The sequence below is a fragment of the Squalius cephalus genome (genome assembly GCF_949319135.1).
Source record: "Squalius cephalus genome assembly, chromosome: 5".
In the NCBI taxonomy this organism is placed as follows: Eukaryota; Metazoa; Chordata; class Actinopteri; order Cypriniformes; family Leuciscidae; genus Squalius; species Squalius cephalus.
The window spans coordinates 47,587,551-47,610,292 of record NC_137126.1 but is presented as its reverse complement, the minus strand read 5'-3'; the positions used below and the strand labels follow the sequence as shown (position 1 = coordinate 47,610,292).

Here is a 22,742-nt window from a genome sequence, read left to right as displayed (position 1 = left end):
TTTTAGTAAAGTGAAGTAAATTTGGTGTTGTTCACATCTTCACATAAACACACAGGCACTGAGGGTTTGAATATTGAGTTTAATATTGAGGAATGAAACAGTTTTCAATAGTTCCTCTATACAGTATGGCAGCTCATTTTGTGTCTGTTTTTATATCAGACAGAATATTTTCTGCATGCGGTTAGAAGTGTTCAGAAGGGGACCAGAGGGTCACTGAGGGCTTTAGGGTACCGGGCTTCGAGCACAGTCAGTTTGCTTTGAATATCTTGAAATATCATTGCATGAATGTACATATCTTTTCCAACATACACCTGAGAGAGAGAGAGAGAGAGAGAGAGAGAGAGAGAGAAATCCACATGGATTTATATGTGATCTCTTCCATGTAAAACTCTGTTCACATTGATAGCAACCAAAACGCATTCATTTTCCATGACAGCAAGCAAATTCCCTCAAATTCTGCCAAACAGTGACCGTTGCCGTCTAGATTTGAGTGTCCAACAACACTGCAAAGAGTTGAGAAGAGTTTTCTCTTATAGGCAACAAATGCATTTTAACTTATCTTACCTTACCTTGATGCATTTTAACTTATCAGAGAGGATGGAAAAATTACTGGACACTTCACATCCGTTTAGGACACACTGCCACAGTTGGCTTGTTGAAATTAGAAACATACAAATTGTGCCTTGGAAGAGTTTCAGTGATGAAAACATCAAGCTCAAAATCCATGAAAAACAAAACACTCATTTACCTTGACCACATAGTTTGTTCCCTTCTCAACCTGAAGCCTAAAGCTTATTGGAATGTTAACAGGAAAATTGGTTCCAACCGCCTTCTCTATGTCTGGCTTCATCTGAATAAACAAACACACATTTTATATATTAATCTATATTATTATTATATATATAAAAAAGTTTATTAGTCTCTAGGTCTAGTTACGTCTATCAATCAGATATCAGAAAACTCATGTGAAATTCTTTGTGATTTTGAGTTAAAAGTAAAACAGTTCTTTTAAAAATTACAACAAATAATTTCCCTAAGACATTTTACAGCATCAAGATAGATCATTTTACAGGCAGTGAAATGTTATTTTATTACGCTTTTGCGCAAACAAAAACCTGATTTTAATATATGAGTGATTTTCTGTCTCCTACCTCAAGGCAGATCTTCTTCATATGATCAGTGACAGGCGCCTCTGTGGTCCATCCTCCAGTTCCTGATGTTGCTGCAGTCGTGCAGGTGATCAAAGCCTGGATGAAATAAACTGTATTATCAGGCAGTCTGTCTCACAGATTGATTCTGTTCCAGTATTTATGCTGCCAAAGAGACTGAATGAATAGGTGGAGTTTCACTTTGGGGTGTTGGGGTGGCCGTGGCAGAACGACACTCTCCGTGTGATAAACACCCTGGCCTGTAGCCAAACCCTCAGCCTGTAAACAGACCTTTCATTTCCCCGGGCCAATGGCTCCTAGAATGAGTGTCCACTAATATCGGCTGAGGGGCCACGTATAAAGCGCATGCAGTAACAGAGGTCTGGGCGTCCTCTGACTGCATTGGCATCTATTGCCTCGAGTTGCTTACAGTTTCCTCGCTTTGAGGCACCGCTGCTCAGCGAGCATGTACTGGTCTGAAAAGACAACATTGCGACTGTTGAGCTACATGTTGCAACTCGCCCGCCACCTCCTCTTTGGAGTCAGAAGCTTCTAAGGTCACTCATTCCACTTATTACTGCTGGCCTGCTCAATCGTGCCGCTGACAAGCCTCATGACAGCCCCTGGCCTAGAGAAACTGGCCAGCTGTTTGGAACCACTCGTCCCTCCGCCAGTTGTTTCTTCTCCGTCTGAGTGGATATCCCTCGACACAGAAAAAACCCTGGGGCCCCCACAGAAATATGTTCCCCAGTGAGCCTTCTTGCACTATGGTGCTAAAATCAGGAAGAGATGGAGCAGGTCTTGCTAGTTGCCCCTTATTAGCCCAACCAACCTCTTCTCTCGACAGCCTTCCTGACTCCTTCCTCTGAGTACATTCTCGGGGATGGGGGCATGATGGCACCCGCATCTAGACCTTGGAGAGTTCCAGGTCTGGTTCTAAAAAGAACGGGACGCGGAGGTTCTGGTTACTACCGCAAGAATTTTTATGCCATAGAGACCATCACTTCTGTGAGAGCACCCTCTCAAAAAGAGGCTCGCTCCCCTTTAGAAGTGGAACCAATTCATTGAATTGAGTCTTCTCTCCATGAGGAGATCCCGAAGGTGTTCGATCACTTCAGTGCTTCCTTTCTGCTAACGGTTGGAGTGTAGGCTGTCTCCTCCACCTCAAATTGTTGTGACCTCTGTATTGACGCACATCATGATGCAGTGGATACAAATCCGTGGGAAGTGTGACTTGATCGTCAGGTTCCTGAGGCGAGCAAGGAGACTGAATAACCGCCTTGCGTCCCCTCTTTACCCTCTTGGGACTTATCTCTGGTGCTACTGCACTGCAGAGACAAATTCTGTTTTTAAAGAAACAGTTATCCTGCTTGTTTGGTCTCTATCTAGAGGGTAGGGACCTACCCGCATTTTCAGGCAACGAATCGTGCCTGGAGTTCAGGCCGGCTAACTCATGACACCTGAGACACCGGCCTGGATATGTGCCCAAGGTTCCTACCTCTCCTACGGGACCAGGTGGAAGAAGCCAGGCCTATCACTCATATGCACTGGTGGAACCTGTGTTAGGCTGGGTCCATATGTTGTGATCCCCACTGTTATAGGCCGGAGTCATGACAGTCCATATGACATTCCATATGTTGTACTGCCGGTCATGCGCTCAGTCCATATGTGTATTCTCCACATGTCACCTCCCTTTGGGCAGGATGTGGTTTCCACAGCGTCCCTTCCTTCCATTGATATGGTACGCTTTCCCAATGGTCCTGTGGAACAGCAGTTGACTTCCCTGGCCTAAGCCTTGCCCTTCTCCGCCTAAAAATTGCAGGGGTCAGGAGGCTTTCGTCCAGGCACTGGAAGGTGGCAGCTCTAGTGGCGCTTTCCATAATAGATCCCATTCAGTCGACGTCGACTACGTCACTACGTCGAACGTGAACGACTGAAAGGGAACGTCTCAGTTGCCTGAAGGAGGGAACGGAGACGGAGTCCCTTAGCCAATATAGCTGGACCACTGCTGACTCCGAGTTACTCTCGGCTCCTCAGCGAAAAGCAACTAGTGTGTGTATCCACTTCCGTATTTATACCCGCGCCGAGGGGGCGGAGTGTGTGATGCGAATCACGCACGGCAATTACATTGGCTCGTTCAATAATACTCAAAGATGACAGGCTCCCTAGCGTGATCCGATTCAGTCGACTACGGCCTCGTTTACACTGTCAGTGAAGTCAAGTCAAGTCAAGTCATCTTCATTTATATAGCGCTTTTAACAATGTAGATTGTTTCAAAGCAGCTTTACAGAGATAAGCGTATAATTTAAGGTAACAGAGATTGTTTCGGCTTTACAGCAGAGTTAAGTTATTTCCATCTAAAGTTAGTTTTGATTGATTTGCTTCCGTCGCAATGATCATTTGTTATTAAATTAGGGGCCGCTAAGACGACACCATTCCCTCTACACAGACTTTAAACGCGAACCTGTGAGAAACACTGATGGCGTTCACATGAGCATTTAGAATGGGTTCTATAGTTATGTGCGTTTGAATATATGCAGGTTTGGAATTCCCTACAAGCCAAGCCTAAACAAAGTACTTGTCTTTCCCTATAAATTTTGATAAAGAATTTTATTTTATTTTGTTGCTTTGGGGTAGGAACGCGAAACGGATTTTCCCGACAACGCCTTATCTGTAGAGTGGTAGTGGGATCCTCCATAGGGAGAGACTAGTTGGCACTTCAGCACTGCGTTGTCATCGGTCCAGGCGAAGGTCCTTCGTCAGATCTGGATACGGCCTGGATCCGGCAGGCTGCAGGAAAACCTCGGGATAAACACAGACACTAAAATTAGCGTAGATGCCATTCTTCTCATGATGTAACGAGTACATCAGGATTTTTGGGAAGTGTTCCCGGTTCCGGCTGACCTAATCTATGCAGCCTAACATTAAATTATAGAAGTCTATAATGTATTATGTGAAAGCTAGGTCAAAGAGATGTGTCTTTAATCTGGCTTTGAACTGACAGAGTGTGTCTGCTTCCCGGACAATGGTAGGAAGACTGTTCCAGAGTTTTGGTGCTAAATAGGAAAAGGATCTACCGCCAGCAGTCGATTTTGATATTCTAGGTATTATCAACTGGCCGGAATTTTGAGATCGCAATAGACGTGACGGACTATAATGCGTTAAGAGCTCGCTCAAGTACTGCGGAGCTAAACCATTTAGTGCTTTGTAAGTGATCAGCAATATTTTAAAATTGATGCGATGTTTAATAGGGAGCCAATGCAGTTTTGACAGAACCGGGCTAATATGGTCATACTTCCTGGTTCTGGTAAGAACTCGAGCTGCTGCGTTTTGAACCAGCTGTAATTTGTTTATTAAGCGTGCAGGACAACCACCCAGTAGAGCATTACAATAATCTAGCCTTGAGGTCATGAACGCATGAACTAATTGTTCCGCATTTGTCAATGAGAGCATATGGCGTAATTTAGATATATTTTTAAGATGGAAAAATGCAGTTTTACAGATACTAGACACGTGACTTTCAAATGAAAGATTGGTATCAAAGAGCACACCCAGGTTCCTAACCGACGACGAAGACTTAACAGAGCAGCCATCGAGTGTTAGACAGTATTCTAGATTATTACGTGAGGAAGTTTTTTGTCCAATAATTAGAAACTCTGTTTTTTCAGAATTTAGAAGTAGGAAATTACAAGTCATCCAATTTTTTATATCCGCTATGCATTCCGTTAATTTTGTGAATTGATAAGTTTCGTTAGGTTTTGAAGAAATATAGAGCTGAGTATCATCGGCATAACAGTGAAAGCTAATGCCATGTTTCCTAATGATATCTCCTAAGGGTAGCATGTACAGAGTGAACAGCAACGGTCCTAGTACTGAGCCTTGTGGTACGCCATACTGAACTTGTGATCGATGAGACATCTCATCATTTACTGCTACAAACTGATAACGGTCAGATAAGTATGATTTAAACCATGCTAGTGCAATTCCCGTAATGCCAACATAATGTTCTAATCTATTTAAAAGAACGTTGTGGTCAATGGTGTCAAACGCAGCACTAAGATCGAGTAACACTAATAGAGAGATACAACCACGATCGGATGATAAGAGCAAATCATTTGTGACTCTAACGAGAGCTGTCTCGGTACTATGGTACGGTCTAAATCCTGACTGGAAATCCTCGCAGATATCATTTCTTTCAAGAAAGGAACACAGTTGTGAGGATACTGCCTTTTCTAATATCTTTGACAGAAAAGGTAGATTCGAGATCGGCCTGTAAGTGACTAATTCTGTAGGATCAAGTTGCGTTTTTTTAACAAGCGGTTTAATCATAGCCAGCTTAAAGTTTTTTGGTACGTATCCTAGAGACAAAGACGAATTAATGATATTAAGAAGAGGATCTATGACCTCTGGAAGTATTTCTTTCAGTAGCTTAGTCGGTATAGGGTCTAACATACATGTTGTAGATTTAGATGATTTAATGAGTTTAGTAAATTCTTCCTCTCCTATAGCAACGAATGAATCAAATTTTTCCTCAGGGAGACTACAATGCACTGCCTGATGCGATACTGTAGTAGACGGTTGCATAGTTATAATTTTGTCCCTGATATTATCAATCTTATAATTGAAGAAGTTCATAAAGTCATTACTGCTGTGTTGCTTGGAAACTTCTGGGCTTGAAGCTTTATCTTTCGTTAGTTTAGCCACCGTTTCAAATAAATACCTAGGATTATGTTTATTTTCTTCTAATAGGGTTGAAAAATAAGCAGATCTAGCAGCTTTTAAAGCCTCTCTGTAAGCAATAGAGCTCTCCTTCCATGAAATGCGAAATACCTCTAGTTTTGTTTTCTTCCAGTTGCGCTCCATTTTTCTAGCTGCTCTCTTAAGGGCCCGAGTGTGCTCGTTGTACCACGGCGTTGGACTATTTTCTTTAATCTTCTTTAAGTGCAACGGAGCAACTGTGTCTAAAGTGCTGGAAAAGAGAGAGTTAAACGTTTCTGTTGTAATATCTAGTTCTTCTAAGCTATCTGAGATGCTGAGATGATGAAACTGATTAGGAAGATTATTAATAAAGCAATCTTTAGTAGCAGAAGTGATAGGTCTCACATATTTGAAACACGGAGTCGGCTTTGCAGCCTTGGCTAAATGCAAATTACACGAGACTAGGTAATGATCTGAGATGTCATCGCTCTGCTGCAGAATTTCAACGGCATCAACATCTATTCCGTGTGATCATATTAGATCACTAGAGTATGATTACGACGATGAGTAGGTCCTGACACGTGTTGTCTAACTCCAATTGAATTTACAATGTCTTTAAATGCCAATCCCAATGCATCTTTTTCATTATCGATGTGTATATTAAAATCACCAACAATTAGTACTTTATCTGCAGTCAATATTAATTCTGATAGAAAGTCCGCAAATTCTTTGATAAAGTCTGTATGGTGCCCTGGTGGCCTGTATACAGTAGCCAGCACAAATCTCAAACGTGATTTATCGTTTACACTATATATTTTTACATTAAGCACCAATGCTTCAAAAGAATTATATTTAAAACTTGATTTCTTAGTGGTTTTGAAACTATTACTATAAATTACAGCAACACCACCCCCTTTGCGTTTCGGACGAGGCTCATGTTTATAACAGTAATCTTGCGGGGTTGATTCATTTAAAGTAATGTAATCGTTTGGTTTTAGCCAGGTTTCTGTCAAACACAGCACATCTAGGTTATTATCTGAAATCATATCGTTAACAACGAGTGCTTTTGAAGTAAGCGATCGAATATTCAGCAACCCAAGCTTTAGCATTTGCTCATCTGTAATATAGCTGTTTTTTATTTGTTGAACATCAATTAAATTTTTAACCTTAGATGGGTTTAAACGTTTTTTGGATTTCCAAATTCGGGGAACAGACACAGTCTCTATATGATGATAGCTAGGTGAAAGAGGCTCTATGTGATAGGATTTATCTGACCTTGGTGACGCGAGGCCGCTAGCAGACGGTCGGTTTAGCCAGTCTGTCTGCTTCCTGACCTGAGCCCCAGATTGTCATGTTTGAGCTCTAAGACTATGAGCCATATTACTAGAGAGAAGAGCAGCACCATCCCAGGAGGGATGAATACCATCTCTTTTCAACAGGTCAGGTTTGCCCCAAATTCTATATTATTAAGCGGACACCACCTAGACAGCCAACCGTTAAGCGAACATAATCTACTAACTATCTCATCACTCCTGCGAACAGGAAGGGGGCCAGAGCAAATTACAGTCCTTGACATCGTACTTGCAAGTTCACACACCTCTTTAATATTAATTTTGGTGATCTCCGACTGGCGGAGTCGAACATCATTAGTGCCGACATGAATAATGATCTTAGAGAATTTACGATTAGCATTAGCCAGCACTTTTAAATTTGCTTTGATGTCAGGCGCTCTGGCTCCCGGCAAACATGTGACTATGGTGGTTGGTGTCTCTATTTTCACGTTCCGTGTGATAGAATCGCCAATAACTAGGGCACAATCATTCTCAGTGGGTGTTTCACTGAGCGGGGCAAATCGATTTGTTATGGTAATCGGAACGGAAGAGTGGTTTTTAGATCCGCGACTAGAGCGATCCCTCACTGTCACCCATTTGCCCGGCTGCGCAGGCTCTACTTCAGCCGGAACCACGCCATGTAAAGAGTTCTCTATTCTATGCGCATCCAAAACATCTAAAGCACTAGCACTCTTACTATCCTCAATTAAAGTTTGGAGTGAAATGTGACCCAATTCCGATTTTTTGCTCATATGTGATACAGATCGGATGTATTCTATGACAGTGTAAACAGGACAAAAACGCATGCATTCGGATATTTCGAGATCGGTTTCAGGCCTCATTCATATGTGGAAATAAATCAGATATAAATCAGATATGTGCCAATGCGACTGTAATGTAAACAGGCAGATCGGATTTTCTGAGGCATTAGGCAACTTCTTCGCAGTTTAATTACGAGAGAAATCCCGACGCGCTTCTGCAAAGGGACCATCCGAAACTTTGTGTCGTCGTAGGAGAGGAATGTGGACAAACGTTGACACAACATATCAAAGGTTGGGGGCTTGCTCATCCTAAAATTTCGGACCCACTGCTTAAAGCCCGCCACAATACGCTCCCACCAGTCCTGAGATATGCACAGGCTGCACTGATTACTGCTGATTAAATTAACAGGACACTTCACCTAACCTTATTTTATTTAATTTTTATTTGATAGACTCGATTTAGTCTTTAAAGGTGCATTGCGCAAGTCTCTGAGTTTTTGCAGAACTATGCCCCCTCTGGCGGCAAGCGAAACTGCAACCAGAAGTGTGCACGCTCACGGACAAAAGTTTTCTTTTTTTTAACTTACGTGGAGTTTGCGTTGGTGTTTGAAATGAACTACAAGCCGGTCTCTTAGAATCCATCTTCTACGGAGAATGGCGGCGAATACACAAACCTGCCAGACATAGCCAGGTGAGCGTGCCGTGAACGCGCATGACGTCATGCCCAGTCTAAAATTCCGGCCCGAATCCCTCTTATTTATTTTACTTTACAGGATTATAGAGACAATCTCAGTGATCAGAGAAGGGCTCATTCAGCCCATCAGGCAATTGTTTAAGCATGTATGGGTTAGAAAATGGGTAATTTTAACATGAAAAGTTGCTTAATGCACCTTTAACGCAAAATAATAATAATAAATAAATAAAACATTTTATTTTGAAATTTGGCATTTTATTATTTTGATTAGGGTTACACACACTGACCCTGTTAAGCTGAATAGTTGAACTAAATGACATTTGAATAGCACTATAACATCATAAAAATAAAAAATAAAAGATAATCTTTTATGCCTAAGATTGTGTGTGCAAAGAATCTATTATTATATGCAAACAAAGGAGGTCATAATTTAGCAAATTGTTTGGAATAGCACAGCAACACAATCATAAGACATTCATTTCAGCTGCTCATGACAGCTGAAAAAGAAAGGCAGGCCAAAAAGGCAAGAATGCTGAAAGTAAGGGTACGATTGATCTGGCACTGATCGTTATCAGCCGATAGGAGTTAAAGCAAAAAAAAATCTTTTGACTGAAACATTTTCCTCGACCAAACCCCATTCCACAGCCTGTCACACACCCAGTTTAAGAGCAGTTTTTTCTTCTTCTTGTAATTAGGAGTATAGTGAGTACATGCTTTGCCTTCACAAATGAAATACTCAAAAAACATTTGCATTTAAAGAAAGCACTTTTCGTCCTCCTCCGCCTCATAATCATGGTGATGCTTGGCGAACTTCACATACACTCTCAGAAAAAAAGGTACAAAAGCTGTCACTGTGGCTGTACCTTTTCAAAAGGTTCACCTTTGTACCTAAAGAGTGCATTTTAGTCCCTCAAAGGTACATATTGGTACCAAAAGTGTACATATTAGTACCTAAATGGTACATATTAGAACCCTTTTGAAGGGTACTGTCCCAGTGACACCTTTTGTACCTTTTTTTCTGAGAGTGTATATTGCAGAGCTAGCATCAATCGTATTTTGCATTTGTCCATCTGTGCAAGATAATTTAACCCTTTAAACATGCATGATGTTTCAGATAGTATGGCAAGTGTAAACACATGAAACGGATTTGGGTCAAAATTGAAAGAACGTGTAAACGGACGGTCAAAAAAATCGGATATAGGCAACAAATCAGAATTGGGCATCAAGACCTGCAGTGTAAACTAGGCCTACGTCTCCGTTCCCTCCTTCAGGGAACGAGGGTTGCATACGCAACCGAGACGTTCACCCAAAAATGCAAACTCTGTCATCATTCACTCACCCGTTTAAAACCAGTACGACTTATTTTCTTCTGTGGAACAGGGAACCAGTTAAACCAATATTGGTGCCCCTTGACTCATACTGTACAGTATGTCCAAAAAACGTCTCGGTTACGTATGTAACCCTCGTTCCCTGAGTGGGAACGGAGACGTTACGTCAGTGACGACGAAATGGGGGTTTCGCATAGAAAGCCTATCCTCTTCGAGATATAGAAAACAAGCCAATGGCATTGGAAATGCCTTGGGTCTGCGAGATTTGCATGCGTAACTCCGCCCTACCTCGTGGGTATATAAGGAAGTACGCCGGCATAGCGCAGTTATGTTTTCACGTTGAGGAGCCGAGACTGAACTCAGGCGTTACCAGTGGTACAGCGGAAGTGGCAGGGAGACGTAACGTCTCCGTTCCCAGTCAGGGAACGAGGGTTACATACATAACCGAGACGTTCCCTTTCGTGGTCACTGCGAGTTACGTCAGTGACGACGAAATGGGGGTTCCCAGTATAATCACGCCACCTCGGCTGTCTTCCAGTGCCCTGCGTGAGTCTGAGGCCCCGTTTACACGTACATGGTTATTTTGAAAAACGGAGACATTTCCCTTCGTTTGCGCCCTTCGTTTACACGCAAACGGAGGATTCGCCAATGAAACCGATTCTTTCTAAAAACTCCGGCCAGAGTGGAGATTTTGAAAATCTTCGTTTGCACGTTTGCATGTAAACAGAGAAAACCGGAGTTTTAGGTAGCGACGTCACAGAATGTGACTATTTTCGGGATTCTGATTGGCTAAGGTGGGCTTGAGCTTCTCGTTACACTGTCACCTACAGGTTTGGCATGCTCTTGACAGCATATACACAGGTTCGTGTGCACAATGTTATTTTTGAAAACGAAGAGGGGTGAAATGTCCGTTTATGAAAATAGCCACCTACGTGTAAACGTAGCCTGAGATACCTGTCGTGAGACTGGCACTGACGAAGGGCTCCTACTTAACACAAGAATACCAAGGTACACTGGGAAGCATATCTCAGCGGAAATATGCAATCAGTGCCAACCCGAAGGGGGTGGACTTACAGAATACACATATGACCCGGAGGGGCTGTATATGGAGAATCTCTGGGGTATCCAGCCGCAGGTGGAATATTTCAACCCCAGGGGTGGCAAGGTGGCTTGCCAAGGGAAAGACACATGCTCAGAGAGGCCTCCAGTGGAAATACACATGTGGGGGTCGCCCAGAGGGGGAACCATGCACATGGAGGCACCTAGCCAAACGCGAAAGCTGACAGTGACATAACTCTGGCGTTGACGTCAACAGTGCTGGAGGAAACCCAGGGCTTATTAGGCTCGCCTGAGGAATATATCGCATGTATCCCATCCGTGGAGAGGAATGGCGAGCAAGTGAAGACACCTGAGCAGAATCTAGAGCAAAAAATTGTCAATCAGTTTAATTTTAATCATGGTTTAGTCTCATGGATCATGAATTTTTTAATAGACAGGCAACAGAGAGGGTTAGGATTAATGGGGTTTTATCGGACATAGTAAATATTTCTAGGGGTAAACCACAAGGATGTGTGCTCTCTCCTATTTTGTATATATATATACAAAATAGGAGAGAGCACACATCCTTGTGGTTTACCCCTAGAAATATTTACTAATATAATATACAAATGATTGTCAGAGTTTACAAATTAACAAATAATTTCCCCAACACATTTTACACCATCAAAATAAATCATTTTACAATGCTGTGTTTTAACAAAAACTGCATTACTGCATCTCCTACCTCAGTGACAGGTTCCTCTGGGGTAAATCCTCCAAGGTTTGACATTGTTGCAGTGTGCTGGTGATCAAAGCCTGGATGAAATAAATTGTATTATCAGGCAGTCTGTCTCACAGATTGATTCTGATACACTATTTATGCTGCCAAAGGGACTGAATGAATAGGCGGAGTTTCACTTTGGGGTGTTGTGTAATATTCAGTTCATGTGAAAAACTGCTACGAATGGAATGAATGGAACTAAAAATATTAGTGCACACTCCTCAAATTGTAACTTGTTTAATGGATTATTTAAATGTAATATGTAATATTCAGTTTTGTAATATAATTAATCGTCTGAGCTGTTTTACCTGATTGATTACAGGCATTCAGATAAATAAGGACACAACAGAGCAAGCAACGAGTGAATAACATATGCCAGTTTAGGATAATACAGTTTTTTACTATTTGATGTTTTTAGCTTTTTTTTTTTTTTTTTCATTTGTTAGGCTTCAAATTTAATTTGAATAGTTTGATTAGTTGTTATTACAGTATTGCAGTCTGTCAACTACAACAATGCCTGAAATAAACAACACAAATGTATCTGTGGCCTAATAAAATGTATATACGCTAGTCTGGTGAGTATTCTGTGTCATTTCTAATTTCTTGGTTATTTTATATATAGCCGGTGTTTCCCAGCCTCCACAGTCCCAGCTCAAGTTCCCTTTATAAACACCAAACTTCACGTTTTCATGATTTCTCATATTATACTGCATATCATGTAGAATTAGATTAAAGGTACAGTTCACCCAAAAATGAAAACTCTGTCATCATTTACTCACCCGTTCAAAACCAGTACGACTTCCTTTCTTCTGTGGAGCACAGAAGATGTTCTGAAGACCATTGGGAACCAGTAGAACAAAAAATGGTGCCCCTTGACTTACATTGTACAGTATGTACAAAAAACTTAATTTACATTTTTTATGTACAAAAAACATATTGACACTTAAAAAAAAAATGTTTCACAGAGGAATGAGTCACACAACTTTGAAACAACATGAGGGTGACAGAATTTTTTTTTTTTAATGAACTATCCCTTTAAAATGGATCTTTATGTATTTAGTTAGCAAAATACAGGCAAGTCTTTACTCATCAAGGCTGCATTTATTTGATCCAAAATACAGCAAAAACATTAATATTGTGAAATATTTTTACAATTTAAAATAACTGTTTTCTATTTGAATATGGGCTATTGTAAAATGTAATTTATTCCTGTGTGAATTTTCAGCATCATCAAGTCTTCAAAGAATTTATGAATAAAAATGTAAAGCAAACTTTAAAAAAAGAATCAGTATCTTCTGTCATACAGAGCATGAATGTATGGAGTAAGAAAAGAAAAAAAGCTTATTTTTTTTTTCTGTACAGAACAGATACAGTGTGTGTGCTAATCATTTGATAATGTGTTGTTGCTTAAATGTCATTATCAAATACAAATCTGGTTTGCATGATCTCTCTGTCAACAGTTTACGCCAGTCTTTGTTTACCTCCAGTATTTGTGCTAAGCTAGGCTGGCGGTGGGTGTGTCGGACAGAGTTACGGCACGCACGGAGATGAAAACGATATGTATGGACTTATCTAACTCTGGGGGATACAGTGAATAAGCTATTTTTTTTTTTGAATATGATATTTATTGACATCTGAGGTTCCATAAAGACCCTTTAACATCATGGAACCTTTCTATTCCAAAAATTTTAACGGTGGAAAAATGTTCTTTCGAATTTTAAAATGTTCTTCGCTCTAAGAAAAAAAAAAGGTTATTTTAAGAACCGTTTACAGAAAAGTTATTTGAGGAAGCAAAAATGGTTCTTCTATTCTATCACTGTAAAAAAAAAAAAAAAAAAACGTTTGGAAGCTTTATGTTTAAGAGTACAAGATATTATAATTTGAGAAACGTTTCAGATGCTTCAGAAATTATTCTAATAAGATGATTTGCTGATCAAGAAACATTTATTATTATTATCAATGTTGAAAACTTTTTTTTTTTTTTGAAATTTTTTTTTTCAGGATTCTTTGATAAATAGAAAGTTCAAAAGAACTGCATTTATCTGAAATCGTTGGGGAAAAGTAGTTTTTACTGAAAAAGCTTGTTTTGAAAGCAGAGTTCTTCTCAAAGCTGTGAGTGTTTGAGTCTCACCGTCATAATAATGTGCGGGAAAGACACTCTGAACCTTATAGCTCCATTTAATTTCATTGTCATCACTTCATTTTGTAGAAATTGCTAACACACAGATGACTATGTTCTTGTTAATGTAGAATACATAATCAATGTAAAAATGAAACAAACCGGCACAGTATTATCAGTGTGAATCATGGATGGTGATTTTTGTTTTATTTCCAGACCATTATTAGTATATTCTGGCACGTTTGATTGTGTGTGCAGGGCCCTTATGTGGGCTCACACACTGCAGTACTGTAACCTGTGATGACAACTGTGAGTTACTACGTTCTGCAGACATGCGATAGAGTTCTGATGTTCCAGCAAACAGTTGTGACAATTAAACACACAGTTTAGAGAATATTACGACTGTTTCAAAAAATGTGCCAAAAGCAATTGAGAAAACTGTAATAGTTTGGGGGAAAACAGCATTTTTTTAATGTTTTTTTTTTTAAAGGTTTTTTTTTTGACCGTCCGTTTACACGTTCTTTCAATTTTGACCCATATCCGATTCATGTGTTTACACTTGCCATACTATCTGAAACATCACGCATGTTTTTATGTTCAATTTTGATAATTTGCCCTTTAGTAGGTGTAACAGGTACAGAAAGTGTACTGTTAAATGTATGTATAATTTATTAGAATTCTCACAAAATTGTTCGTTTACATGTACCTGATATGACTGTCTAAGTGAAATGAGTAACTTTCCCTTTAATTGATGTGATGTCATGAGTCAATATAATTTCCTGTTCTATCCCCTCCTCTTCCTCTTTGCATTGGTAACGCACTGAGAGGTGAGGTTATTTTGGGCTCCTGATAATCTTCTTTAATCCTAATTTTAATTGTTGTTTTTATGCCTATATTTTCACTCTAATTTATGTATATAATATTATTTTATCTATCTGTGTGGTTATTTTTGTCATTTCACCCCGATTGAGTTATATTTTTGCATCTGTGCCTAAATGTGAAACGAGAGCACATGTGACAACTGTACATCACATTTGTTTTATAGAGCTAAAGAGAGCGAATTTCACTAAGAGGCTGATTACATGTGTTTGTATATCAGGTATGTTTATTGTTCTGTGATTTATTCCTCTTTGCATTGGTAACGCACTGAGAGAGCTAAAGAGAGCGAATTTCACTAAGAGGCTGATTACATGTGTTTGTATATCAGGAATAAAAGATCGGTGAAACTGCGAATGCTGTCTAGTTCTTCTCATATCAACCTAAACACAACGCAGACAACAGACCAGTTACACTTGGTGCCGTGACCCGGATGTCTGTGGCACGCAGTGGTGGTCTAACCGAGCAAACACGCAGTGGTGAGTCCTTCTACGATGCCGAGATTGAGTCTGCTGGGAACGCAGATGATGGGCAGAATGAGGCTGAGGAACTCTCACATGCAGACTCTGTGTCAGACATTTCCAATGTTGCTACGTGTGGTGATGTCCGCACTTCATCATGGGTGCATTCTCAGTTGTCAAATCAAGAGGAGCCAAATGCACAAGTTGCCTTGTCAGTGACTGATGATAATACTGTGGCTGTGGCTGGTGCTATCCACTCTCCTCAAACTCCTGTTTCTGCCAGTGAACCCTTTAGGCAAGATCCTGTAGCTGATTTAGATACAGATGATCGTTACACTACCAGGCTTGGTAGAGTAATTAGGCCTGTTCGTAGGCTGATTGAGTCAATGGTTCAACTTGAAACCTTACTTGGTATGGAGTCTGTATCTCCTGTTATTCATGTTTAGATCTTTTTTTTTTTTTTTTTTTTTTTTTCAATGATGAGGCAGTTTTATTCAAATACAAAAGTTAAAATCATCAATACATTAACAAGGGCTCAATATTCACATATCAAAAAGAAAAAAACAAACACTTTACAAAACTTCAAAATTAAGAAATAATAAATACACTAATACAAATACACAAGAAAGCTTAATTAGGAGGGAGATGGCCTGCTGTGACCCTCAATTCACACAACACACTTAATATCCACAGACACCCACTCTGTTGAAGTCAAGTCACTCAAGCACAGCACTCAATGTGAACCCCTTAAACAGCAGCTAAACCCCTCCTCGATACACTTCCTTCGTCAAAAGCCAGCCCCCAAAATAAAGAAATCTAAATTACAATTTGAAGAAAACCAAGAGACAAATCAAAATGAAACAAACATGCCACGGTCGGCCGCACACACACTCAGAGCAGAACAAGTCAGCGAGGAAACAGCCACGCACTCGCACACTGCGGCGAGCAATCGTCCCGGCTCGCTGTTATGCAAGTTCAAGTTCGCTCCAACGAAAAGACGACAAAACTGCTCAGGCAAGACAGCAGTGCGTTACGTCAACAGACGCGCATCTCTTCCCGCAATATAGAGGTGAAACCCTTGCTCTCGTCACTCAAATCGGAAACGTTCTCAGCGCAGCACTATACGTGTTCGCTGGCCTCAACATGCCGCCGGTTGCTCGTCAAAGAACTCAAAGCCCGGGGCAGCCTGTGCACGGCCGCACAGAGCCGAGACAGCACTTCCTACTCACTATCAAAAATTGAGAGAAGTGTTGTCAGAGATGGAGGAGAAAAACATAATCAGCAAGTCTGTCAGTGAATATGCGTCACCCTTGGTGATGGTTTGGAAAAAAGACGGTAATCTGAGGGTCTGCACTGATTTTCGTTGGCTGAATGCTAAAACCTTCAAGGACGCCCATCCTCTGCCCCATCAAGCTGACTGTCTCGCAGCCTTGGGTGGTAATGCCCTTTTCAGCACCATGGACTTAACTTCAGGATTTTACAACATACCACTCCATGAGTCTGACCGAAGATACACTGCCTTCACCACACCAATGGGCTTGTATGAATATAATCGTCTCCCTCAAGGTCTTTGCAATAGCCCAGCTTCCTTCATGCGCATGATGCTCAGCATTTTTGGAGACCTTAACTTTTCCAGTCTGCTCTGTTATCTGGACGACTTGTTGGTCTTTGCTCCTTCTGAAGAGGAGGCATTGAAGCGGCTGGAGATCGTGTTTTCTCGATTGAGAACTAGCAACCTGAAGCTAGCACCTAAAAAATGTCACTTTCTGAGAAAATCTGTAAAGTTCCTGGGCCATGTGATAGATGGTACTGGTGTTTCAGTTGATGAGGAGAAAGTTAAAGTCATCTCTGCTTTTCAGAAGGAGGACTTAATGAAGGAAAACAAAATCACACCTTCACAAAAAAAGATCAGATCGTTTCTCGGCATGGTCCTGTACTACCAATCATTCATTCCAAGTTGCTCACGCATTGCCAGACCCTTATTCAACTTAACAGCTGGCCAGAAACGCTCAGTGAAAGCTGCTGGTAGTCACAAGAAAGCAGGAATTTTTCGGGAGTTGACACCCCAGGACTGGACCCCTGACTGTGATGTAGCGTTTGAAGAGCTAAAACGGGCCCTGGTTGACAGTGTGGTGCTGGCTCATCCTGATTTTGAGCGTCCCTTTCTTCTCTGTACTGACGCCTCATTGGATGGCGTAGGAGCAGTCCTCTCTCAGATCCCTCCTGGTGAAGACAAAGCAAGACCTATAGCGTTTGCTAGCAAAGCTTTGAGCCGCAGCCAGACTAAATATCCTGCACACAGACTGGAATTCTTAGCTCTGAAGTGGGCGGTGTGCGACAAGTTCAGTCACTGGCTTAAGGGCCATGAGTTTACTGTGTGGACGGATAATAATCCGCTGACATACATTATGACCAAGCCGAAGTTGGATGCATGTGAGCAGCGCTGGGTCTCGAAACTTGCTCCATATTCTTTTGAGATCAAATACGTTCCTGGAAAACTCAATGTTGTGGCGGATGCGCTCAGTAGGAATCCATTTGTCAGGCCGGTGAGTCAGCGGCTTTTGTCCGAGCCTTATTCTGAACTGTTGCGACAAGTACACTGTGTAGAGGATGGAAATGTGCAAGAGGTGTTCCGTCTTACTTGCCAACCGCAAACATTAGGGACAGGATCACTTGATGCTGGGCTGGATACATCAATGTCTGCTGATGACGTGTCTTCCATTTTGTCCTCCTGTGGTGAATGGGAAACAGGAACTGAATGTAGAGCAACATCATTTACTGAACATCTGAACTCATTAATAAGTGGAGACGAGGAAGTGTTTCATTCTCTTTCACTGATAGACATACAAGATCACCAGCACAAAGACCCTGTCATTGCTAGAGTGTCTTATTATGTCGGCAGGAAACGCAGACCATCAAGACGTGAACGTGCCAATGATAACCAGTGTGTGCTGAGAATTCTGAAGCAGTGGGACAAACTTTGTTTGCTTAATGGAATCCTGTACAGAGCTATTAAAGACCCGCTCACCAAGCACAAAAAGTTCCAACTCGTTTTACCTGACTCCTTGAAGTCTGAGGCACTTTCGGGTGTACACGACCTGGCTGGTCATCAAGGGCAGCCCCGCACTCTGTCTTTGACCCGTCAGAGGTTTTTCTGGCTTGACATGGAGCATGATGTGCGGGATTATGTGAAAAAGTGTCCCAGGTGTGTCCTCAGCAAAACTCCAGAGCCTGCAGCGAGAGCCACTTTGGAGAGTATTAAGACCACAGCCCCACTGGAGCTCGTTTGCATCGACTTCTGGTCTGCTGAAGATCGGAACAACAAATCTGTGGATGTTTTAGTGGTCACAGATCACTTCACAAAGCTGGCGCATGCATTCCCGTGTCAAGACCAGACAGCAAAAAGAGTTGCGAAGAAACTCTGGGACAGCTTCTTCTGCGTCTATGGATTTCCACAACGCATCCATTCTGATCAGGGAGCTACCTTTGAGAGTGAGTTGATTGCTGAGCTACTTGAACTGGCTGGAGTAGACAAGTCGAGAACCACTCCGTACCACCCAATGGGGAATGGCGGTACTGAACGTTTTAACAGGACATTAGGTAATATGCTGAGGTCTCTTCCACCTAGGCCTAAGCAGAAGTGGCCACAGTTGATACAGACCATGACATTTGTGTACAACTGCACAGCACATGAAACAACAGGTTTTGCCCCTTTTTACCTAATGTTCGGAAGGGTACCAAGGCTGCCAGTCGACCTCATGTTCCGTAGTGTCCTGCAAGACAAGGCAATCTGTGACTATGACAAATATGTCAAATCTCTTGCCAGCGATCTCCAGTCTGCCATGACGTTAGCACAGAAAAACACTGTTGTGGAACAAAAACACCAGTCCAGCCAGTACAACAAGAGATCTAAAGGCCTACCTCTAGCCGTTGGTGATCAAGTGCTTGTGGCTAACAAAGGCTGTAGAGGAAAACGAAAACTCGCTGACAAATGGGAGCCAGTCATGTACACTGTTGTTGCCTCAAAACCTTCCATACATGTCTATAAGATCCGTGACAGAGCTGGTAATGAGAGAATAGTGCATCGGAATCTTCTTCTTCAAGTGAACTTCCTTCCTCTGCTTGAACCAGAAATGGCTAGTACTGATCGTGAGGTTGCTGACGTACTTGCCTGTAGTGTACCTTCACGGATGTCTGTGGCACGCAGTGGTGGTCTAACCGAGCAAACACGCAGTGGTGAGTCCTTCTACGATGCCGAGATTGAGTCTGCTGGGAACGCAGATGATGGGCAGAATGAGGCTGAGGAACTCTCACATGCAGACTCTGTGTCAGACATTTCCAATGTTGCTACGTGTGGTGATGTCCGCACTTCATCATGGGTGCATTCTCAGTTGTCAAATCAAGAGGAGCCAAATGCACAAGTTGCCTTGTCAGTGACTGATGATAATACTGTGGCTGTGGCTGGTGCTATCCACTCTCCTCAAACTCCTGTTTCTGCCAGTGAACCCTTTAGGCAAGATCCTGTAGCTGATTTAGATACAGATGATCGTTACACTACCAGGCTTGGTAGAGTAATTAGGCCTGTTCGTAGGCTGATTGAGTCAATGGTTCAACTTGAAACCTTACTTGGTATGGAGTCTGTATCTCCTGTTATTCATGTTTAGATCTTTTTTTTTTTTCCTCTTCTTTCTTCTCATCGCTGTCTCTACTTGGAGTCAAGCCTTGTGTTTTCTAATGCCTATTGGTTCTGTTTGAGTACCTGGTCTGAGATTTTTCAAAGTGTAATGGGCACTTTGGTAATGCGTACAAAATGTGTAGAAGTTTGGCCAACTTTCTTCATATTTGTATCCCTTTCATTTGGGTAGCTTTTTACGCTGTGTCTTCACTGTTTTTTTAAGTGTGGACCAAGTAATTCTAGTGACCAGTGTTTTGTTGTTATACTCTGGAAATTTTGTGTAAATTCTGAGGGGTGAGTGTAACAGGTACAGAAAGTGTACTGTTAAATGTATGTATAGTTTATTAGAATTCTCACAAAATTGTTCGTTTACATGTACCTGATATGACTGTCTAAGTGAAATGAGTAACTTTCCCTTTAATTGATGTGATGTCATGAGTCAATATAATTTCCTGTTCTATCCCCTCCTCTTCCTCTTTGCATTGGTAACGCACTGAGAGGTGAGGTTATTTTGGGCTCCTGATAATCTTCTTTAATCCTAATTTTAATTGTTGTTTTTATGCCTATATTTTCACTCTAATTTATGTATATAATATTATTTTATCTATCTGTGTGGTTATTTTTGTCATTTCACCCCGATTGAGTTATATTTTTGCATCTGTGCCTAAATGTGAAACGAGAGCACATGTGACAACTGTACATCACATTTGTTTTATAGAGCTAAAGAGAGCGAATTTCACTAAGAGGCTGATTACATGTGTTTGTATATCAGGTATGTTTATTGTTCTGTGATTTATTCCTCTTTGCATTGGTAACGCACTGAGAGAGCTAAAGAGAGCGAATTTCACTAAGAGGCTGATTACATGTGTTTGTATATCAGGAATAAAAGATCGGTGAAACTGCGAATGCTGTCTAGTTCTTCTCATATCAACCTAAACACAACGCAGACAACAGACCAGTTACATAGGCCTATTACCAAAGTGAATGAATACATCTTATATATAGGTTTTCTCGTTTTTCCAGAAAAACAAAAAAAAAAACATTTTGACATATATCTCACAAACTATGCATTTTGTGTGGGCTGCGCTTCAGTGAAGTTTCATCAGATATACAGTTAGATATTATCAGCCGTGACACTGTACAGTATGTCAACAGGCAAAGATACTGAGATACTGAAAACAGCCGCAGGAATTCTCATCAATCAACATAATCACAGGCTTACAATATATAAAAAAAATAATAATAAAAAATAAAATTTGGGACTTTATGTTTTAGGAACATTTTGTCCCAATGTGATAACATTTTAACATTTAATAACATTTTTAAGTTAAACACATTACAACTGCAGCAAACACTGCCTGAGACATAGTAAAGGGGGAACAATGAATAATAACAAAATCAAGTATGACAACACAATATAAATAGATATAAACAAATGAAAAATACAATTGAACCAACATAAAATGTACAGGAAAAAAAACGCATGTTTGTTTGGCATCCTTTTGAGAGGGTGACTTACCATTAATCCAAGACATCAACCTTTTTTCCTAATATTTAAAACGTGAAAACAATGTTGCTTTTGAGCCTGAAGTAATTCGTTTATGTAATAAATGTAGTTGATTGTAATTTTTTTAAAACTATTTTATCCTTTTTTTTATCCTTCTATCTTTCTTGCTTATTTTTTATTTTTTTTTATTTTGTGTAGTTTTGAGCATTTGAATGTATGTGTTAAGTGTTATATGTGAGGCACCATGGCAGTTTAAACTAATTGCCCCATGGGGATTAATAAAGCTCTAAACTAAACAAACTAATATGTGGCATAAATTAAATTGATTACATGAAATTAATTAAATCGAAAAATTAAATACAATTTTAACTAAATAGTTTAAATTTGCTAGACCCCATTTGGGAAATACAGATGTGCATAATAGATCAAGGTTAATATGTGGCACAAATTAAATTGATTAAATTAAATAAATAGAAAAATTAAATAAAATTAAATAGTTTACATTTGCTAGATCCCATTAGGAAGATACAGATGCATAAGTGTGTTTGTTTATATTTAATATTTCATTTTCTAAATATTTGTTCTACTTATTTCAGCATACTTTAACAAATGTCTGCACGTAAAAAACACACAGGATAACGTTTTTTATTTATTCATAAATCAATCCATCCCTCCCTCACACTCACTCAACCACCCACTCAACCTCTCTCTCACACACTCTCTCACATTCTTTCACACTCTCTCACAAACAAACATGGCATTTACTTTCAAATCTTGTTCATCATCAGCACAGTATGACAAAAATGTTTCCATGTCCTCTTTGACACTGAAATCTAAATAAAAAGTCATCCTTTGCTTCAGAGAATCCACCCTCCGGCTCCAGCACCTTCCTGCGGGCATTTTGTTGTTGATCATTGTTCATCTGCAGAAAAGCTCTGTCCCCTCCCCACAGAATAAGTCTCTGTGACTGTGTACTCAGTACCACTCTGTAAGAAGGTCTCTCACAATGATTGGCTGTTGCACCTGGTGAAGTAAATATACTGTATAGCCTATATTGGCACAAAATAATTAAACTATTTATCCAGCATGCATGAAACTGCTTGATGTATGACCACTAAAATAATTTACCTTATCAGTGTCCTCTTCAACCACAACTCTTTTGCTGAGCGACAGTTTGGTGGTGGTGGAGGATTTTGACACTGCTTTTGTCCAATACCAGCAGCCATATCACCCTGTAGCCCAAGACTGGTTGCCCAATGAAGCTAAGCAGGGCTGAGCCTGGTTAGTACCTGGATGGGAGACTCCTGAGAAAAAAACAGGTTGCT

The 22,742-nt window shown here is 40.7% G+C and overlaps 2 protein-coding genes across 2 annotated transcripts in view; one reads left to right on the top strand and one right to left on the bottom strand.

The window, feature by feature from the left end:
- The window catches only part of LOC307158859 (thiosulfate:glutathione sulfurtransferase), a 99,124-nt gene that overhangs the window by 23,621 nt on the left and 52,761 nt on the right, over positions 1-22,742 (top strand). The window lies entirely within an intron of this gene.
- Positions 66-11,852, bottom strand: LOC307158860 (cystatin-B-like). Its single transcript, XM_079871825.1, has 4 exons — positions 11,744-11,852; positions 1,152-1,247; positions 749-850; positions 66-311 (listed from the first exon to the last, which is right to left on the bottom strand). Exons 1-4 carry the CDS (start codon positions 11,786-11,788, stop codon positions 192-194), a joined length of 363 nt encoding a protein of 120 aa, XP_079727951.1. The 5' UTR covers positions 11,789-11,852; the 3' UTR covers positions 66-191.

What these genes read in the sequence shown, in the direction of transcription:
- LOC307158860 (XM_079871825.1), bottom strand. Translation starts at nt 11,788, where the DNA reads ATGTCAAACCTTGGAGGATTTACCCCAGAGGAACCTGTCACTGAG. An exon ending in CAGAGGAACCTGTCACTGAG is followed by an intron (nt 1,248 to 11,743) that starts GTAGGAGATGCA and finishes TATTTCATCCAG; the next exon opens with GCTTTGATCACCTGCACGAC. An exon ending in GAACAAACTATGTGGTCAAG is followed by an intron (nt 312 to 748) that starts GTAAATGAGTGT and finishes TCTCTCTCTCAG; the next exon opens with GTGTATGTTGGAAAAGATAT.